General features: G+C 44.2%; 1 protein-coding gene across 1 annotated transcript; it reads left to right on the top strand.

Annotated features, from left to right (window-relative positions):
• Nucleotides 1–4,050: 4,050 nt before the first annotated feature.
• On the top strand, nt 4,051–11,868 carry Il4 (interleukin 4). The gene is made up of 4 exons (XM_027949659.2): nt 4,051–4,403; nt 4,677–4,724; nt 9,308–9,466; nt 11,748–11,868. The coding sequence occupies exons 1-4, from the start codon at nt 4,275–4,277 to the stop codon at nt 11,856–11,858; spliced, it is 447 nt and encodes a 148-aa protein (XP_027805460.1). The 5' UTR covers nt 4,051–4,274; the 3' UTR covers nt 11,859–11,868.
• The last annotated feature ends 4,579 nt before the right edge of the window (nt 11,869–16,447 follow it).

Below are 16,447 nucleotides of genomic sequence, written 5' to 3'. Positions count from 1 at the left end.
CCACTCTTCCTCACCCTGGGTGAATCTGGATTCAGCTGATTCCAAATGCTGCTGCTTATATCAACAGCTGGCTTTTTTGATTCGCCAGGCACCATGCAAATAGTTTCTATGTCTTACCTCACACAATCGCCCCATACCCCAATAATTAGGCCAGGTTATTTATTTATTTATTTATTTATTTATTTTTTAATACCAGAGATTAGGTACCCAGGGGTGTTTAACTACTGACCCACACCCCCAGCCCTATTTTGTATTTTTCTTAGAGATAGGGTCTCACTGAGTTGCTTAGGGCCTCGATAAATTGCTGGGGCTGGTTCTGAACTTGTGATCCTCCTGCCTCAGCCTCCTGAGCCACTGGGATTATAGCCCAGTTTTATAGAGATGCTTGGACGGGGTAGCTTTTCCAAGGACAGAACTAGCTGGGTGCCCTCAATCCTAGACACTATATAACTGCTCATTGACAAATCCACAGTATTCTTTCCTACAGCGCTTTTTCCAGTCCGGCCATGCCAGCTTCTCTGTCCAGGGATGACTCCCTGCCATGGCTCCAGTCCCCACCCTGCCAGCCCTCTACTTCTAACAGAAATACATTTATTCCAATCTCCACTTAAACATCATTCATGCACAGAATTATCATTTCTTCAATAAGCCTGTTAGGAGCTGAACAGGGTTCTTGCCACCTAAGTAAGGGAAGAGGAAGGAAGGTGAGAGCCACAGGGCACAGGTTGGGCAGGGGCTGTGGGGATGGCTGCCTAGGCAAGCCTGAGCCGCCCAGGTGCAGGGAAACAGCTGCCTTGCTGAACCTCAGTTCTTCTCCCCTTCTAGGGTGCCTTCCAATACTGCAGACTTGAATGAGCACAGTGACATTTCTCAGACTCCCTGAAGCGAGGGTCTGGATGCAAACTGGCTTCTCTAACGAGCTGTGGATGGGAGAGGAGAGGTCATCACCATCTTCCTTTTCCTTTGGGCTGTGGGGAGATAAGATTTTCTCCTGGAGCAGTTTTGTAGGTGATGGGAGGCTGTTGGGGCAGCATCCCCACATTGCAGCCCTGTAGGGTGGGGTAAATGACATAGCCTCAGAGGCAGGGCACCCCCCGTGGGTCAGCTCTTTAGAATCCAGAGCCCAGGCTGGAGACTGCTCCTTTCCCTCCCAACACAGTTATAGCACCTGCTTAAGTCCTGTTCTGACTAAAGCATCCATGGCAGTGTCTATTTCCTGTCTGGAATCCAGCAACAAGAGTCTGAGGGCTGCAGAGTAACAATCATAACTCACCAGAAACAAGGACAGGGATCCACAGGCTAACAAGGAGACACCTGGGAGGGACAAGTGTGGGTAGCATCCATGAGGCTCCGTTGCCCAGTCCAGCCTTGGATTTGCTAACATCTGGCCAACCAAGAGAGGACTAATGATAACAATCTTGCCACTCCTGGAGGGCTCACGTATGTGGGCACTTTTCTAAGTACTTTAAGTTTTAACTTATTTATTCTTCATAACAACCTCAAGAGCCAAGTACAGCTGCCCCTCCCCCACACTGTACAGAAGATGCTGAGGGCATGCTCAAGGTCATCTTGGGAGGACACAGTGCAATCAGGCCTGATGGGCTGTGGAGCTGAGTCCCCTCTCTTAGCCATGTGAGCTGGGGCAGCCTCTGGGAACAGCCACCCTTTAAAGAGTGACCTGTGCCAAGTGCTAATCTTTCCTTCACTCCTCAAAGGAATCCAAAAGGAAGAGCGAAACCATTCCTGAGGAAACTGAGGCCCAAGGTTAGTGATCCGCCCATGTCACAGAATCAATAACTGACTGCTGTTTCAGGGTCTGAGTGGAAAGTTCTTTGGCCAGGGAGAGGCTAGTGCTGGTTCTCAGCTTGTCTGAAGGGCAAGGGCAAGGGCAAGGGTCTGAGATGGATACTGCCAGAGCCCAGGAGCGTCTTTCCGCTTCTCTCCTAAACTTTGGTGCCCACCTGCCCACCAGTCACTGCCCACAACTCCCGCTGGCGTGGTGGTTCCTTCATGGTGATAGCTGCTGCTGTCCTCTCTGTCTGTGATGGTGCAGACATCCATCTTCCCAACCTCTGCCTGGCCGGCCACACTCACAGGTGCCATGGTGCTGTCACTGCAGGGCAGGACAGCCACTTTCTTCCCTTTGAGAAGGGAAACTTCTGGTTACTTTCCAAAGTTCATCCTTTTTTCTCTTGCCTCATTCAACAAACAGAACAGTCAGTATTCTGCTTCTGAGCTAAAGGCTCCCATATTATATTCCTTTTCTGACTCACCTCCCACTGCCTCTGAGATGCTCCAGAACCCAGACTGCCTCCAGCTCTGGCTCTGCCGCCTGGCCTTTCCTTGAGAATCTGAGTTATTTAGCAGGACTCCTCCAGCGTGGCAGTGCTCTGAACAGACTTCCTCTGCTCACTCTGAGCCGCTACCCTGCCTCACTCCACACAAGGGTTAATCTGAGCTGATGTCCCCACCTGTCCTGCAAGAAACCTCATGTTCTTCTCACAGACTCTCCCCTGACTTCACTCAGAGAGGTCTGGCTCTTGGTCCAATGGCTACGCCCCTTGGAATAAGGAATGCAGTTATTCTTTTTCACTAGTGCCTGGAAAAAATCCTAAATCCATGGGATTTCCTGAGCAATAGGCATATCTTTGTTATTCATGGTGGGACCTGATCATTTGCACCAGTCAAGAGACTCCTGATGGACCCCGAGATACTTTTTGCTAATGAGACGAATCAGGATGAGGTTGGCCACACCACTGAGAGACTATGGTCTTGGTCTGGCCTCTGCCAGTGGAGGGGGCCCAGAGAATGGGTTCAACTGAGTGACCAGTGGTCCAATCAACCATGCCTGCACAGCACAACCCCAGGAAAAACTCTGGACACCAACACTCAGGGAAGTCTCCCTGATTCAGAAATACTCTGAATTCTGTCACACACTGAGGAGCTGAGAAAGTGGGGCTCTGGGACTTCATGGGGGAGAAGATAACGGAAGCTGAGTTTGGGTTCCTCCCAGACTTCACCCTCCACTTCTCCTCTTTGGGCTTGTTCTCATTTACATTTTTGTTCTAAAGGAAAAAAAATTGTGCCAGATGCAGTGGTGCACACCTGTAATCCCAGCAGCTCGGAGGGTGAGGCAGGAGGATTGCAAGTTCAAAGCCAGCTTCAGCAACTTAGGACCTAAACAACTCAGTGAGACCCTGTCTCAAAATAAAAATTAAAAAGTGCTGGGAGGTAGCCTGTGGTAGAGTGCTTGCCTTGCATGTGCAAGGCACTGGGTTTGGTCTCTAGCATCAAAAAAAAAAAAAAAAAAAAAATCGAAACAACAACAATTTCATATGCCATAAATACACAATTTTTGTCTTTAGGCTGACTAACAGTGTGAGGCAATGTTCACCTCACCAGAGCCACAAGAATTAGATTAAGACAGCATGTGGGTGACGGGGTATTCACAAAGAGAACTGATGGGTGACTTGGAAGATGGTAGTCCCTTTTCCTAAGTAGCTGGGAATGTGTTCAAGTTTCTCTTAAAAAGTGGTCACTCCTGAAGCCTCAGGATAGACAACCTTCAACCTTGCCCAGGGCCTTCTTCTTGGTATAGACCTTAAAGGACCTGGTGGGACCCAACCTGGGCCCCACCTGATGTTACTTGTCCCTCACTGAAGACATCCACTTGCAAAAACAGCAGGTCCTGTACTAGGACAGGAGAAGGCCTGGGCCTGTTATTCTTCCACTCAGAGAAGAACCCAGGTCAGCTTTCCCATGACAGGAGAGTTTCCAAGATTCCCCCCATACCTGGAAGAAGCCAGGTAGAAATACCATGCAAGTCAAACTTTCCTGACATTACTCGATCTTTCCCCAGGAGGATGGCACTAACACAAATTCGGACACCTGTGGCCTCTTCCTTCTATGCAAAGTAAAAAGCCAGCAACAACCCCAAGCTGATAAGATTAATCTACAGAGCAAATTATGGTGTAATTTCCTATGCTGAAACTTTGTAGTTAATTTTAAAAAAAGGTTTCATTTTCCTACTGGTCTGATTTCACAGGAACATTTTACCTGTTTTTATGAAGTATTTTTTCTCCTGGAAGAGAGGCGCTGATTGGCCTCAAATAACTGACAATCTGGTGTAACGAAAATTTCCAATGTAAACTTATTTTCCTTTGGTTTCAGCAATTTTAAATCTATATATAGAGATATCTTTGTCAGAATTGCATTGTTAGCCTCCCCTGATAAACTAATCGTCTCACATTGTCACTGCCAAAAGACACCTATTGATGGGTCTCACCCCCCTGCTGATTGCCACTCTCTTCTGTCTCCTAGTATGCCCTGGCAACTTCACCCACGGATGCAACGTTACCTTAGAAGAGATCATCAAAACTTTGAACACACTCTCAGGGAAAAAGGTGAGTAGCCTATCTGGTACCATCTCTCCAGATGTTCTGGTGATGCCGTGGGTAGTTCCAGATTATGAGAAAGACATAGTTTGTGGGAGAAATTGATAGTGGATGTTGGTGGCCAGGCAGGGAGCATAGCAAGACTTTTCCCTGGCACTTTCTTCTGGGGAAGTCTGGGAAGTTTTCCCAATGTGAGGGAGTAGGAAATGCTTATCAGGGATTTCTCTGTCCTGTTGGAGGCTAACTCTGTCTCTTGCTCTCTCGTTCCTGCTTGTGCCAAAGACTACATGCATGGAGGTGATGGTAGCAGACGTCTTTGCTGTCCCCAAGGTAAGAAGCTGTTCTATGGTCTGCTTTGGCAGATGAGTGACTTGGGAGAGGAGGGCTATCCACAAAAGTTTGAATGGAACATTTCTTTAATGAAAAATGAACAGACGCAAATTAATTATAGGGTGTTAAATGTTTTCATATAATCGGAATTCTGATTTTTTACTCTTAAGCGTGTTTTGAAGTTTTCGGTTTCACTTGATTTAGAAGATACCTAATAGAAAACTTGGAGTTTGTAATCCTAATTTAGATCTTGTCAAAGAAAAGCTCTCTAGGGTTTAACTCAGCATTGGGTATAATACCTGGAACACAGGAGGCACTCAATACATGCCTGCTGAATGGGAGAATTTTTTTTGGCCCATGCAGTTTTGAGAACCAAATACTCTCACAAAAACAGATATTGAGATTACAGGTTGAGGGCGCTTTCACTTTGTCTAAGAGACTTCCTATGGCAACAGAGAAGGTATTGCCAGAGCCCCTTCTCTCTCACAGCCTGGTCACCTAGCAGTCTGCTGGGATCTGGGGCTGGCTCTCCAAAGACCTCAGCTTACTTGGTAACCTGCCAAAGCTCCTGCAGCCTGGTCTACCGCCATCCTGCCAGATAGAGTCCAACATATTCCTGCTTCTTACTGCTTGGGCATCTCGCCTTTCTGCCTCCTGCAGTCTCACCACCCCCCATCTGTAGTGGGAGGAGATAGATGTGACAGCTGATAGTGCATTTTCTCTGACAAACACATGACTACAGCCATATCAATAGCTTTGTGCACTTCAGTTCCTGTTTTCATGGAAACACACAACTGAGAAGGAAAGCCCCAAAGCCTCAATTCACCAGTGGTCCCTTAGCTACCTGCTTGCCATGTGAACTAAGGGCTGACTTGGCCAGCACGGAAGCCCCTGTTCAGCACCCAGGCCATGAACAGGGCCCATCCTACTCCACAAGGAAAACTCTTCTTCAGCCTTTTATCTGGACTATCTCATTTCACTAAAGATTATTCTGAACTCTGATGCAGGATAAGATTCTGAAGGATAATACACACACACACACACACACACACATATATATATATAATTTTATATATATATAAAATCTCTAAGTCCTTCCAACCCATATGGTACCCACTGGAAGCCAAGAGTCCCTGGATTGTGCCTTGGGTTCTCCCATGGCTTGCTGCATGTGGAGAGGGCTGTACCAAAGCCAAGGAAAGGGACCAGCTCATCAGCATCTGGCCCTCATGGAGGTAGGAGGGTCTAGAAGTAAGAGAGCCTGAGATTTTAGCCTCAGTTCTGCCATTAACTATTTGTATGGTCTGTGATAAGTCTTCACACCTCTCAGAGCCTCAGCTTCCACATTTAAGGATATGAAAGTGATCTTGAAGGTGATTTGAAGGTTGATTGGAATGTAGCTCTTGAGTTAGTGGAGAGTGTTAATATAAGATAATATAACCATGATTAAAGTCACAGATTGGATTGTAGAGAAGTGATGATTCTGAGGAGGCCCAGCAGTTGGAAAAAAACTTAAAATATAATCTGCACTTCTGAGGAGGTCCAGCAGTCACAGGAGGTCCCCCTGTGACTCTGGGCTGCATCTAGATGACCCCTCCCCACCTGCTGACTCCTAGTTCTCACACACAGGGTGTCCTGTGTGGCTGCTTTCATGCTCACCCATCTCACAACCTTACCCCAGACTGTGTCTCGTCCTGCTGGAATTGACAACCTCACTTTTCCATTCTTTTCTTTCCCTCAAACACTCAGCACTGCCTACTTATATATTAAGATGTTTCTAAATGGAGAAAGAGTGTTATTTTCAAAATCCCACAAAGTGGTATATGGTAGGAAAAGCTACTTCTTTGTGTTCCCCAAACACAATATCTTTCTAAAACCAAGCATATTCATTTGATTTCTTTTGGGAATCAAGAATTCCAGTAGCTTGGCCAGGTATGATGGTGCACACCTGTAATTCCAGCAACTCAAAAGGCTAAGGCAAGAGGATCGGAAGTTCAAAGTCAAACTCAGCAACTTAGTGAGGTGCTAAGCAACTTAGAGAGACCATATCTCAAAATAAATAAATAAAAGGACTGAAGATGTAGCTCAGTGGAAAAGTGCCCTTGGGGCCAGTGGTCACATTTTGAGTCTCTTTTTTAGCAGATCTGAGCTACAAAGTGTGCTGGGTTGTCAAAGTATGCTCTGTGAGCCACTGCCAGACCCACTGAGGCAGAAAGTGCCACAGGCAGATGACAAGAAGTCAGGGATGGGGTGGAGTGTTGTTCTTTGGCGGCAAAACCAATAAGCTAAAATTTAAGGTCTTTAACCAAAACTGCCTTTAGAATTAGTTCCTTTAAAATTTTTCCATTTGATGCAGATTCTTTTCAATTACAATTTTATCTTAATTACTTTTAGAAAGTTCTTTGAAAACATATTGTTAGAGGGTTTTTTTTTTTTCCTATATGATGTAGCTATAGACTGGTTTAAACTAATAGGCAATTTAATTCCCAGGTTCCAAGCCAAAGTTCCAGAAAAGTCTCACTAGGTTTTGATGAGGAAATAAGCAGAGGGGCTCTTCTTTCTGCCCTCTCGGATCTCAGGTTCTCTCTCCAGCAGCAAGGGTGTTGCCCCTCTTTGCTCACCACACAGCCCTGAGCCCCTGGCACTGCTCTCAGTTTGCAACTAGAGTCAGAGACCAGGAGTGACTTGCAGCTGGTTCACTAAGTGTTCTTCCATCTGCCTGGCCCTGGGACCCCAACCCCCACATGGCAAAGGAGAAGCCTGTGTAGTCTGGGGTTCTGGTGCCTCAGTCTGGGTCTAAGTCTTCTTGGAAAAACCTTAAAATATAATCTGCACTTCTAGAATTTAGTCTTCAGAAATGAGATGAACGCAGAATCACTCACTGCTACATTATTTACAGAAGCAAAAAACCTGCTACCTTAGAAGATTGACAAATCATGGTACAAATACATGGGAACAGTGGGTTCCTATGTAGTTCTCGGTCCCACTTATTATTATTATTTTTTTTAGCAGTACTGGGGTTTGAATCTGGGAGTTCTTCACCAATGAGATTCATCTCGAGTCCTTTTTGTTTTTATATTTTAAATTTTGAGACAGGGCCTCACTAAGTTGCTCAGGCTGATCTCGGTCTTTCTATCCTCTTGCTTTGGCCTCCCAAATCGCGGGTATTACAGGCATGTGTCAGCGCACCCTTCCTAATCCCACTTTCTTAAAAGACTTAAATGGCTTTAGAAAATGTTTTTAGTGTATATTGTGTGAAAAGATTATGAAACAGTTAGTTCCTGTTTGGGGAAAAATGTGTTTAAAAAAAACCTGGGAAGATATTTACCAAAATATATTAGTAGTTATATCTGGCTGGTGGGTTGAATGAATTTAATTTTGTTAATGAATGAGGTAATGTTACATTACCTTGATAATTAGGGGGGTAAACACAACTGTAAGAACTCAGATGCTTCTCATGTAAATTCCGAGGGGATCTTGTCATCGCACACTCTGACTCAGTGGGTCCAGGATAGGGGACGGGGAGTTGTGTTTCTAAAAAGTTCCCAGATGATGTTCATGCTGCTGGTTCATGGACCGCACTTTGAGTAACAGGGGCCCCAGGCATGTCCTGGCAGAGGCTAGAAGCAGCTTTTCATCAGACTCGGTTAAAGAAACTGGGCCCAAGCTAAGACCACTCTGGGTTCTGTGCCTGTGTTCTTTAATGGAAAATGGGAGAACACTCAGGCCTGGTATAGACTAAAACACAGTTCCTCTCCCAGGTTCCCAGCAAGAGCTTCTCTAGCTTCTCTGCTGCTTGTACATTCCCTTTTCTAAGGCTCAATGTCCCCAAGAAGAGCCATGTGGCCAGACCCACATCAGCACTGCCAGCATCCACTCTATACCATTTTATGTCCAAGCCTTGTTATAGCAACTCTTTCCAAGGCCTAGCTCAATGGTGTCTTTCCAAGAAGCCTCCCTGATCTCCCCAGACCAGACTCCTGGGCACCTTTCCCAGAACTGGGCACCTACCTCATGCTGCATGGGGACATGCCTGAACTCCTCACTTGGACCATGCCTTTTACACACACACACTCTATCTCACAGGGAGGGTCACGTGGAAAAGGCTATGCAGTGCAGGCCAAGGACCAGGCATTTGTTTATCCAACAAGTATGTTGGGTTCCAGGGAAAGCTGGATTTTAACCCCTTGTAAGAATGAAAGCACCTAAGAACTCACGTGGGCATCTCTCATGGTGCATAGACGCCGCACCAGATGGCCCTGCATTCAAATCCCCACTGCCATATACCTACTTGGTGACTTTATTCAGGTACCCCTTCAGCAAAACTCTCCAAGGGAAGAGAAACTTGGAGGTTCAGAGGAGAAGGTTGCTGCATTTCCAGGTAATAAATAGAGGTTATTTATAGAGATTTATGACTGATACCAGCCTTTATTCATGTCACAGAAAGACTTGAATGTAGCTCCACAGTTGAGCAAATTCATCTCCATGTGTTTTCCTAGGAGGAGGAAACAAGGAGGAAAAATCTCTCTCCCATGCTCAAAATAGTGTAGCACATGGCTCATCTAGGCCATTTCTCGTCCTAGAACACAACTGAGAAGGAAATCCTCTGCACGGCTACAACTGTGCTTCGGCAGACCTATCAAGACCACCCGGTGTCTAGGTGTTTGAACAAAAATGGAAAACTTGACATTCTCAAACTCCTGAGAGGACTCTACAGGAACCTCCGAAGCATGGCCCAGTTGGTAAGCTACACTGTCCTACTGGTGGGTTGAGATTGTGGCTGCTGGTGGACAGCAGCCTCTCTTGTAAATGACTCTCCTTATTAGTTGTAATGCCCTTGATCAATGAACCCATTCATTCAGCAAGTATTTGTTGAGGCTTTACAAGTGCCAGGTGCTGGCCTAGGCATTGGGGATGCAGCATTAAAGATTGGGGGGCAGAGTAGGGACTCATGAAATATTCTAGTGGGGGAATTAGACAAAAGAATCAGATGTCTGGTTGTAACACTGGCTATGAACTAAAATATAGGAATAAAGAACGTAGGTCATAGGAGCAGGGGGGTTAATTTAGGAGTCAGTGATATATTCTGAGCAGATACTTGAATTAAGTGCGGGAACAGGCCACATGACTTACATGCAGAAGGAATAGCTATGCAAAGGCCCTAAGGTGAAAATAAGCTTCAAGTGTGGCTGGAGCAGAGCAAGTGAGGGGAGGTTTACTAGATCAGCTCACACAGGCCTTTGGATCCTGCCCCAGGTATGGTGGAAACACCTGTACGGGTTCAGGCAGGTCACTCTGGCTCCCATGTGAATACACTGAGTAGGAAGTGAAGAGCCAAGGGCCTGCTGGGAGGCTGCCACAGTAGACCAGGCTGGAGATAACAGTGGCCTAGTGAGGCTGAGACCAGGGAGGTGGTTCAATGTGGGGTATAATGAAAAATAGACCCCAAAGGATTTGCTGACAGGTCAATTGTGAGGGTTGAGGGAAAGAAATAAAAGGTACCCCCTTGGTTCCCACCTGAACTCCTTTGGGGATGGCTGGGACTGTTTACAGAGACATGGAAGACCTGGGGCAAAGCAGGGTTGGAGACTGAGCAGAGAAAGAGTTCAACATTGTTCATAATGAATGCAAGGTACCGAGTAGAGAATATGGCTCAGAGGTAGAGTACTTGCCTAGCATGTGCAGGGTCCTGGGTTCAAACCCCAGTACTATGCCTCATCCCCCCAAAACTGAGTGGATAACAAAGTGGAAATGGTTAAAAAGGCTGGAGCTTAGGGGAGAAGTCAGAGCTCATAACATAAAATGGAGAGTCCTCTGATAAGTGCTAAAGTACAAATGAAAGAAAATAGAGAAAGCAAGAGATCCAAGGCCCCATCCCAGAGGCATATATAGAGTTCAGGGAAGAGGAGGACTGAAGATTATTACCAGTGAAGTGGGAGAAAATCAGAGTGTGGTTTCATCCCTGAAGGGAAATGAAAAAACCCCTGGGCAGGGGATGGACCTTGTCCAACATCCTGACAAATCAAGTGAGATGGAGGGAGAGTGATGGCCACAGGTCTGGCGTGATGGAGGCCATCAGTGATGCTTATGTAAATGGAGAGGAGGGATGAAAGCCCACCTGGAGTAAGCTCAGTAGAGGATGGGTGGGCAGAGGTAATAAAGAAGTCACAGTGTGTATGGAAAACTCTTTTGGGGTGTTTTGCTATAAGGTTGCAGAGAAATGGAATCGCAGTTGAAGGGCAGTTGCAGAATGAGGAAAGTTCTTGAAGGTGGGGTCTGTTCAGCATGTTAGTATCCCAATGGGAATAATCCAGTAAGAAGAGAGAATGGATGCCACAGGAAAGAGGGAGAGTGGGACCAGAAGTCTTGCAGCCACGGTGGGTGTTGTCTAATGCCAAGTGGAGGACCTGACTTTCGAGAAGGGCAGGGACATTCATCCCCACCCTGCCTACTGCTGCATTTAAAAGGAAAGCTAATGAATAGGAGCTGGCACAACACACATTTTCTTTTAATCCTCTTAATTAACTTATGAAGTAAGCACTATTGTCTCCACCTTACAAAAAGAGGAACTGAAGCTTTTATAAATTAAGTCGTTTGTCCTAAGCTATGCAATTAATAAGTGGTAGAGCTGAGATTCATACTGGACTGGAGGCCGAGCGGTAGTGGCTGCAGCTGTTCCGTGGGCAGGAGGGTAACATGACTTGTCTTGTCACCATCCAGGTGGCCAGGCAGTGGCACCGGGCAGGTCTGAGCCTGCACATCACATTACTCTCTCTGAGCCTCTGCTAGCTGTGACACACTGTTCAGAGACTGTAGCACACCCTGAAGGCAGGCAGGGGTTGGTGCTACAGTAACCAGCTCTGGAAGTGGAAGTAGCATCCTGCTGGACTCCCAATCAAGCTAGACGACGGGAGGTCCCAGTTTGCCAATTGTTCAGGCCACGTGAGCTTGACCAAGCAGACAGACGTAGTGGAGAGACTTGGATGCCTACTCATGCAAGCTAATGCAATGTTTCTTTTGTAGCACAACTGTCCCGTGAGTGAATCCAAGCAGAGAACATTGAAAGACTTCTTGGAAAGCCTAAAAAACACCATGCAAAAGAAATATTCACAGTGTGGAAGGTCCAAGTTTTAATTTATAAGTTTTTAATGGCTTTATTTTTTTAAATATTTATATATTTATAATTCATTATAAAATAAAGTATATGTAGAACCTAAAATGACGTTTAATGGTATTGGCTATGTTTACTCAGCAAATGAAGTTATGGTTTGCAACTTTTAGGGAAACTGATTTAATTTTTACTGAGAAGCAACAAATGGTGTAGCAACAAAACAGACCACTTTCTTTTCAAGGAGTTCTCTGTCTAGTTGGGGACATAAGGCACAAGATAGCTAAAGAATAAAAGGTCACACGAGATATAAGTGATTAGAGTGAGTCCATGATTCCTCCTAACTACCACATTTTTCTGAGTCACAAAAGTATCAAAGGGATGCTTAGAACATTCTTCTCCCATTGGGACAAGAAGCATTTTATTGAATCTGTAGGAAAAACAAGTAATCCTTACACAACATATGGCTCTGAGGTGAATAATAGTTAAAGTCATAATAACGCACTCTCTTGATTTTCAAATCCAAGAACCAACCAACAGACAAAGCCCAGAAGACTTACGGTTAGAGAACAGGCTCTACCTGACAACACAAAAGGCATAGCCCAACATGGTCAGAGCAGAAGCAAAGAAAGAGGTGCAGCACTAACACCCCCAGCCTCAGCAGGGAGGAGCTCAGTTAAACAATAAAGTTGATGAAACCAGACCAAGAGATTAAGGTGCTCAAAACTGCAGAGATAATAGAACTAAAAATAATTTACTCAAAAAAATTTGGAAAGGAAGTCAGGCATGGTGGTGCATCCCTGTGGTTCAGCTCCTCAAAGTCTGAAGAGGGATGATCACTTGAGCCCAGCCTGGGCAACACGGTGAGATCCCATCTCAAAAACAAAACAAAAGCAAACAGAAAAATACTTGGAAGAGGTAAATTAGGGGTAAAGCCTCATTCTTTCAATGGGGGAAATATATAATATTTGAAGTTGACAAAAATAGAAAGAGTGGTCCTGGGTTGACAATTGTCGTAGCTGGGGATGGGGATATGGGTCTGCTTTTAAATCTACTTGAAATTTTTGTTTAAAAAAGTGAAAAAAAAATGAATCAAGAAATCTTTGGATTATGATGATAACCACTAGAACAAAAACAAAGGTAGGATGATGGTTCGCTTGGAAAGCTATTTAGATGGGAGAATATTGCCTTTCTTGTGTGTGTGTGTGTGTGTGTGTGTGTGTGTGTGTATGTGCACGCATATACATAAATGATTGCATGTATTTTAAAATAAAAGAAGAAATAAAAACCTAACAATAACTAGTATGGGTGAAAATGTGGAAAAACTGGAACACATAGCTGGTGTGATTGGAAAGTGGTGTGGCCACTTTGGAAAAACAGTTTGGCAGTTCATCAAATGCTTAAACCTAGTTGATGGGCTAGCAATTTCAATCCTATACCTCCCCCAGAGACCTGAAAACATATGTCCACACAAATTCCTCTACACAAATATTCACGGTAACATTATTAACAGCAGCAAAAGGGTAGAAGTAACCCAAATGCCATCAACTGAGGAATGGATAAGCAAAATGTGATATATCCATACAATGGAAGATTATTTGATGATAAAAAGAAATGAAGTACTGAGACATGCCCAAAATGGATAAACCCTGGAAACATTACGTCAAGTGAAAGTTGCCCAGGTCCAGAAGGCCATGCCTGGTAAGATTCTATTTATACAGAACAGGAAAATACACAGTGGCAAATAGGAGGTGGAGCAGTAGATGGAAGAAGGGGGAGTGACTGCTAACAGGTATGGAGTTTCTCTGGGGGGTGATGATGATGTTCTGATATAAGACAGTGGTATAGGATGTACAATTCTATAATAGAATAAAAACCACTGAGAATGTGAGTTATATCCCAACAAAATTCTTTATTTAAAGAAATTAAAGGGAGAGAAAAACAAAATCAAGTGTCAAGACATCAAAATTTTCCTTTTGATGCATTCTTTGCAAGAGTATGGATCTTTTAACAGTGATTGAGCGCTTTTCATCCTCGCTTACACATGTGACAAAATTAATACTAGTTCTAAAATTACACCAAAATATACAACATCTTTTTAACCCTTTCAAAATAAGGGGAAAAAAATCAAAAGCTTAAAGTCTCACCCTGACCACAGCCAGTTTCACCCTGCCCACATAAAATACCAGCATGCCAAGGGCAATAAGTAATAGAGAGAGTCATGGAGGCTTGTAAGGCCAATCGGAGAAGATACACGCTGAAAATTTTAATTTCCTTTCTCCTTTGATTGAGGCTCATTTGCATTCAATGGCTAATGTGAGCTGTAGTCTGCCACAGGATATGAATTGTGGGTTACACTTTGGGTATGAGGCCAGGATGATAAAGGAGAGGCTGTCAAAAAGAAAGAATTAGAATAGGCCACAGAAAGGACACGAGCGCTCGAGCCAGGGCTGTGATAAGATGAACTTGGATGGTCAAGGCGTAACTAACATTCCTATTTACTTCCGGACAGGAAGTCCTGGAATCTGGATTTAAACATCCAACAATGTCTTTCAATTTACCAAGAATACGAATCAAGGATACACATTTTTTAAAAAGTGAGTGAAGACAAATTGGATTAAGATGGCATTTGAGTAGTTACTTAGGCAACTTAGTGGCAGCCAGTGCCTGCTCCATGGGACGAACCTCTTGTCTGTGCAGTCTGTGACATTGACAGCAAAGACCAAACTCCATCCCCGACTGGGCTACCTCTACCTTTGGCCCAGGAAGTATTTACCTCTGAAGTCTGGCAGTAAGTATTTATTGAATGAATGAATGAAAAAAAACCATCGGGATCATATCTATAACTACATGTCTCCCTGAAATATTCTTGAGTTACAATTAGAAATGCTGTCCTCTAATAAAAATGCCACAGGGACTTTGTTTTGGATCTGTCCATTCCATGGACTCTGACTTTGGTTTTCCTCTGCCCTCTGCCAAGAGTCTTAGCTAGCTGCCAGAGAAGAACACTGAAAATTCACCTTCCTTTACCTCAGCCCTCAATGTGTTCATTCTCCAGTTTTGAGGCCACCTGCCCTCTGAGGGAGGCTGAGTTTTGCAAGGGCTGGCATTCCTGTGTTCACAAAGACATTCTACTCAGCATAGGGCAGGTGCCTAGTAAGTAAAGAGGAGATGTACATGTACAACATAATGGGCCAAAGCAGAAGAGACACATTAAAAAGAGGACAACTTTTAAGTAGAAATCAAGGCAATACATACTTGTAAAGCAAAACACAGTTTGTAAGGCAATACACAGTTTCTGTAATGACTCTGGCACTTTTGGATTGGATTAAGCAATATCCTCTTGCTAAGATACGTATCGACCCTGAGAAATTTTATTCAGTTTGTAAAGTCCCAGTTAAATTCTTTTGTACAATTGGAGAAATAAAAGCCTTTGATTACAAACTAAAATTTCCCCAGCCCTCTTAAAAAGGGATGGGGGAGGGGAACAGGTGTGGAAGAATGTCTGATCTGTCATATTCTGTAGTCAGAGCCATAAACGTGTTTGGGCAAGGCAATCTGATGTTCTGATAACGTTGATAGAAGTAACATGAAGATTGGGTCACAGGAAGCCCAAGATAAATGCTGAGAGGAAACAGGTTCTTTTTGAAGTAGCCTCTTCATAATCATTTTCCCACACATTTGTTCAACTTCCGAAGGAAGAATGAATACCTGATTTGCTTTGCAAATCAAAGAGCTTAAGAACAAGATATTCAGCTAATATTATAACAAGTGTGTTTGGAGGCTGCTCCAGCTCCCTTTGAATTCAGGCTGGGGCTTCAGAGCTGTGCTAACTGTTCCCATAAGACAAAGGCTGTGGTCTTCATTTATTTGGATATACTTGTTTGATAGTTGGATTCAAAATGACTTATTGAAAAAGATTAGAGCAGAAAAATAACAAAAATGTTATTAGGGGAGTAGAAGTAGAAAGGGAGTAGAAGTGATGATCCAGGGTGACACAGATGGTACAAGAGGCTACCAAATTTTATTGTCCCATCAGCCAAAGCAAAATTCTCATCATTTTACCTAATTCTTGCTTTTACCTAATACTTAGCTTTTAGAGATATTAATTTAATGAGATGACACGATGGACAATGTGCTCAGCCACCGCCCAACGAAACTGGCAGTTGCAGAAAGGAGCACCTTCGTGGTATTGCATGAAGCTCTGAAATTGAGGGAGGGGCAAAGCTGCAAAGGTGGCCCTACTTTTTACCTTGCTAAGGCCATGGCAAGCTTTTAATTTATTGTCATGTTCTGCATGCATCTAGGAGTTTTATGTAAGCTGACCATTGTGAAAAGAAAGAGAGCAAGCTCTAGAAAGGCCAGAGGAATCTCCTCCTCTACATGCAAAAAAAAAAAAAAAAAAATACACTTAAAAAAATCCTTTGATACTAGCCATGGGAGGCTCAGGAGTCTGAGGCAGGAGGATCACGAATTCTAAGCCAGCCTTAACAACTTAATGAGGCCCTAAACAATTCAGTGAGACCCTGTCTCTAAATAAAACACAAAAAAGGGATGGGGATGTGACTCAGTGGTTAAGCGCCCTTGAGTTCAATACCAGGTACCAAAAAAAAAA

Source organism: Marmota flaviventris, chromosome 5 (genome assembly GCF_047511675.1).
Source record: "Marmota flaviventris isolate mMarFla1 chromosome 5, mMarFla1.hap1, whole genome shotgun sequence".
In the NCBI taxonomy this organism is placed as follows: domain Eukaryota; kingdom Metazoa; phylum Chordata; class Mammalia; order Rodentia; family Sciuridae; genus Marmota; species Marmota flaviventris.
This window is presented reverse-complemented; position numbering and strand designations above follow the sequence as displayed.

What these genes read in the sequence shown, in the direction of transcription:
- Il4 (XM_027949659.2), top strand. Translation starts at nt 4,275, where the DNA reads ATGGGTCTCACCCCCCTGCTGATTGCCACTCTCTTCTGTCTCCTAGTA. An exon ending in ACACACTCTCAGGGAAAAAG is followed by an intron (nt 4,404 to 4,676) that starts GTGAGTAGCCTA and finishes CTTGTGCCAAAG; the next exon opens with ACTACATGCATGGAGGTGAT. An exon ending in TCCGAAGCATGGCCCAGTTG is followed by an intron (nt 9,467 to 11,747) that starts GTAAGCTACACT and finishes TTTCTTTTGTAG; the next exon opens with CACAACTGTCCCGTGAGTGA.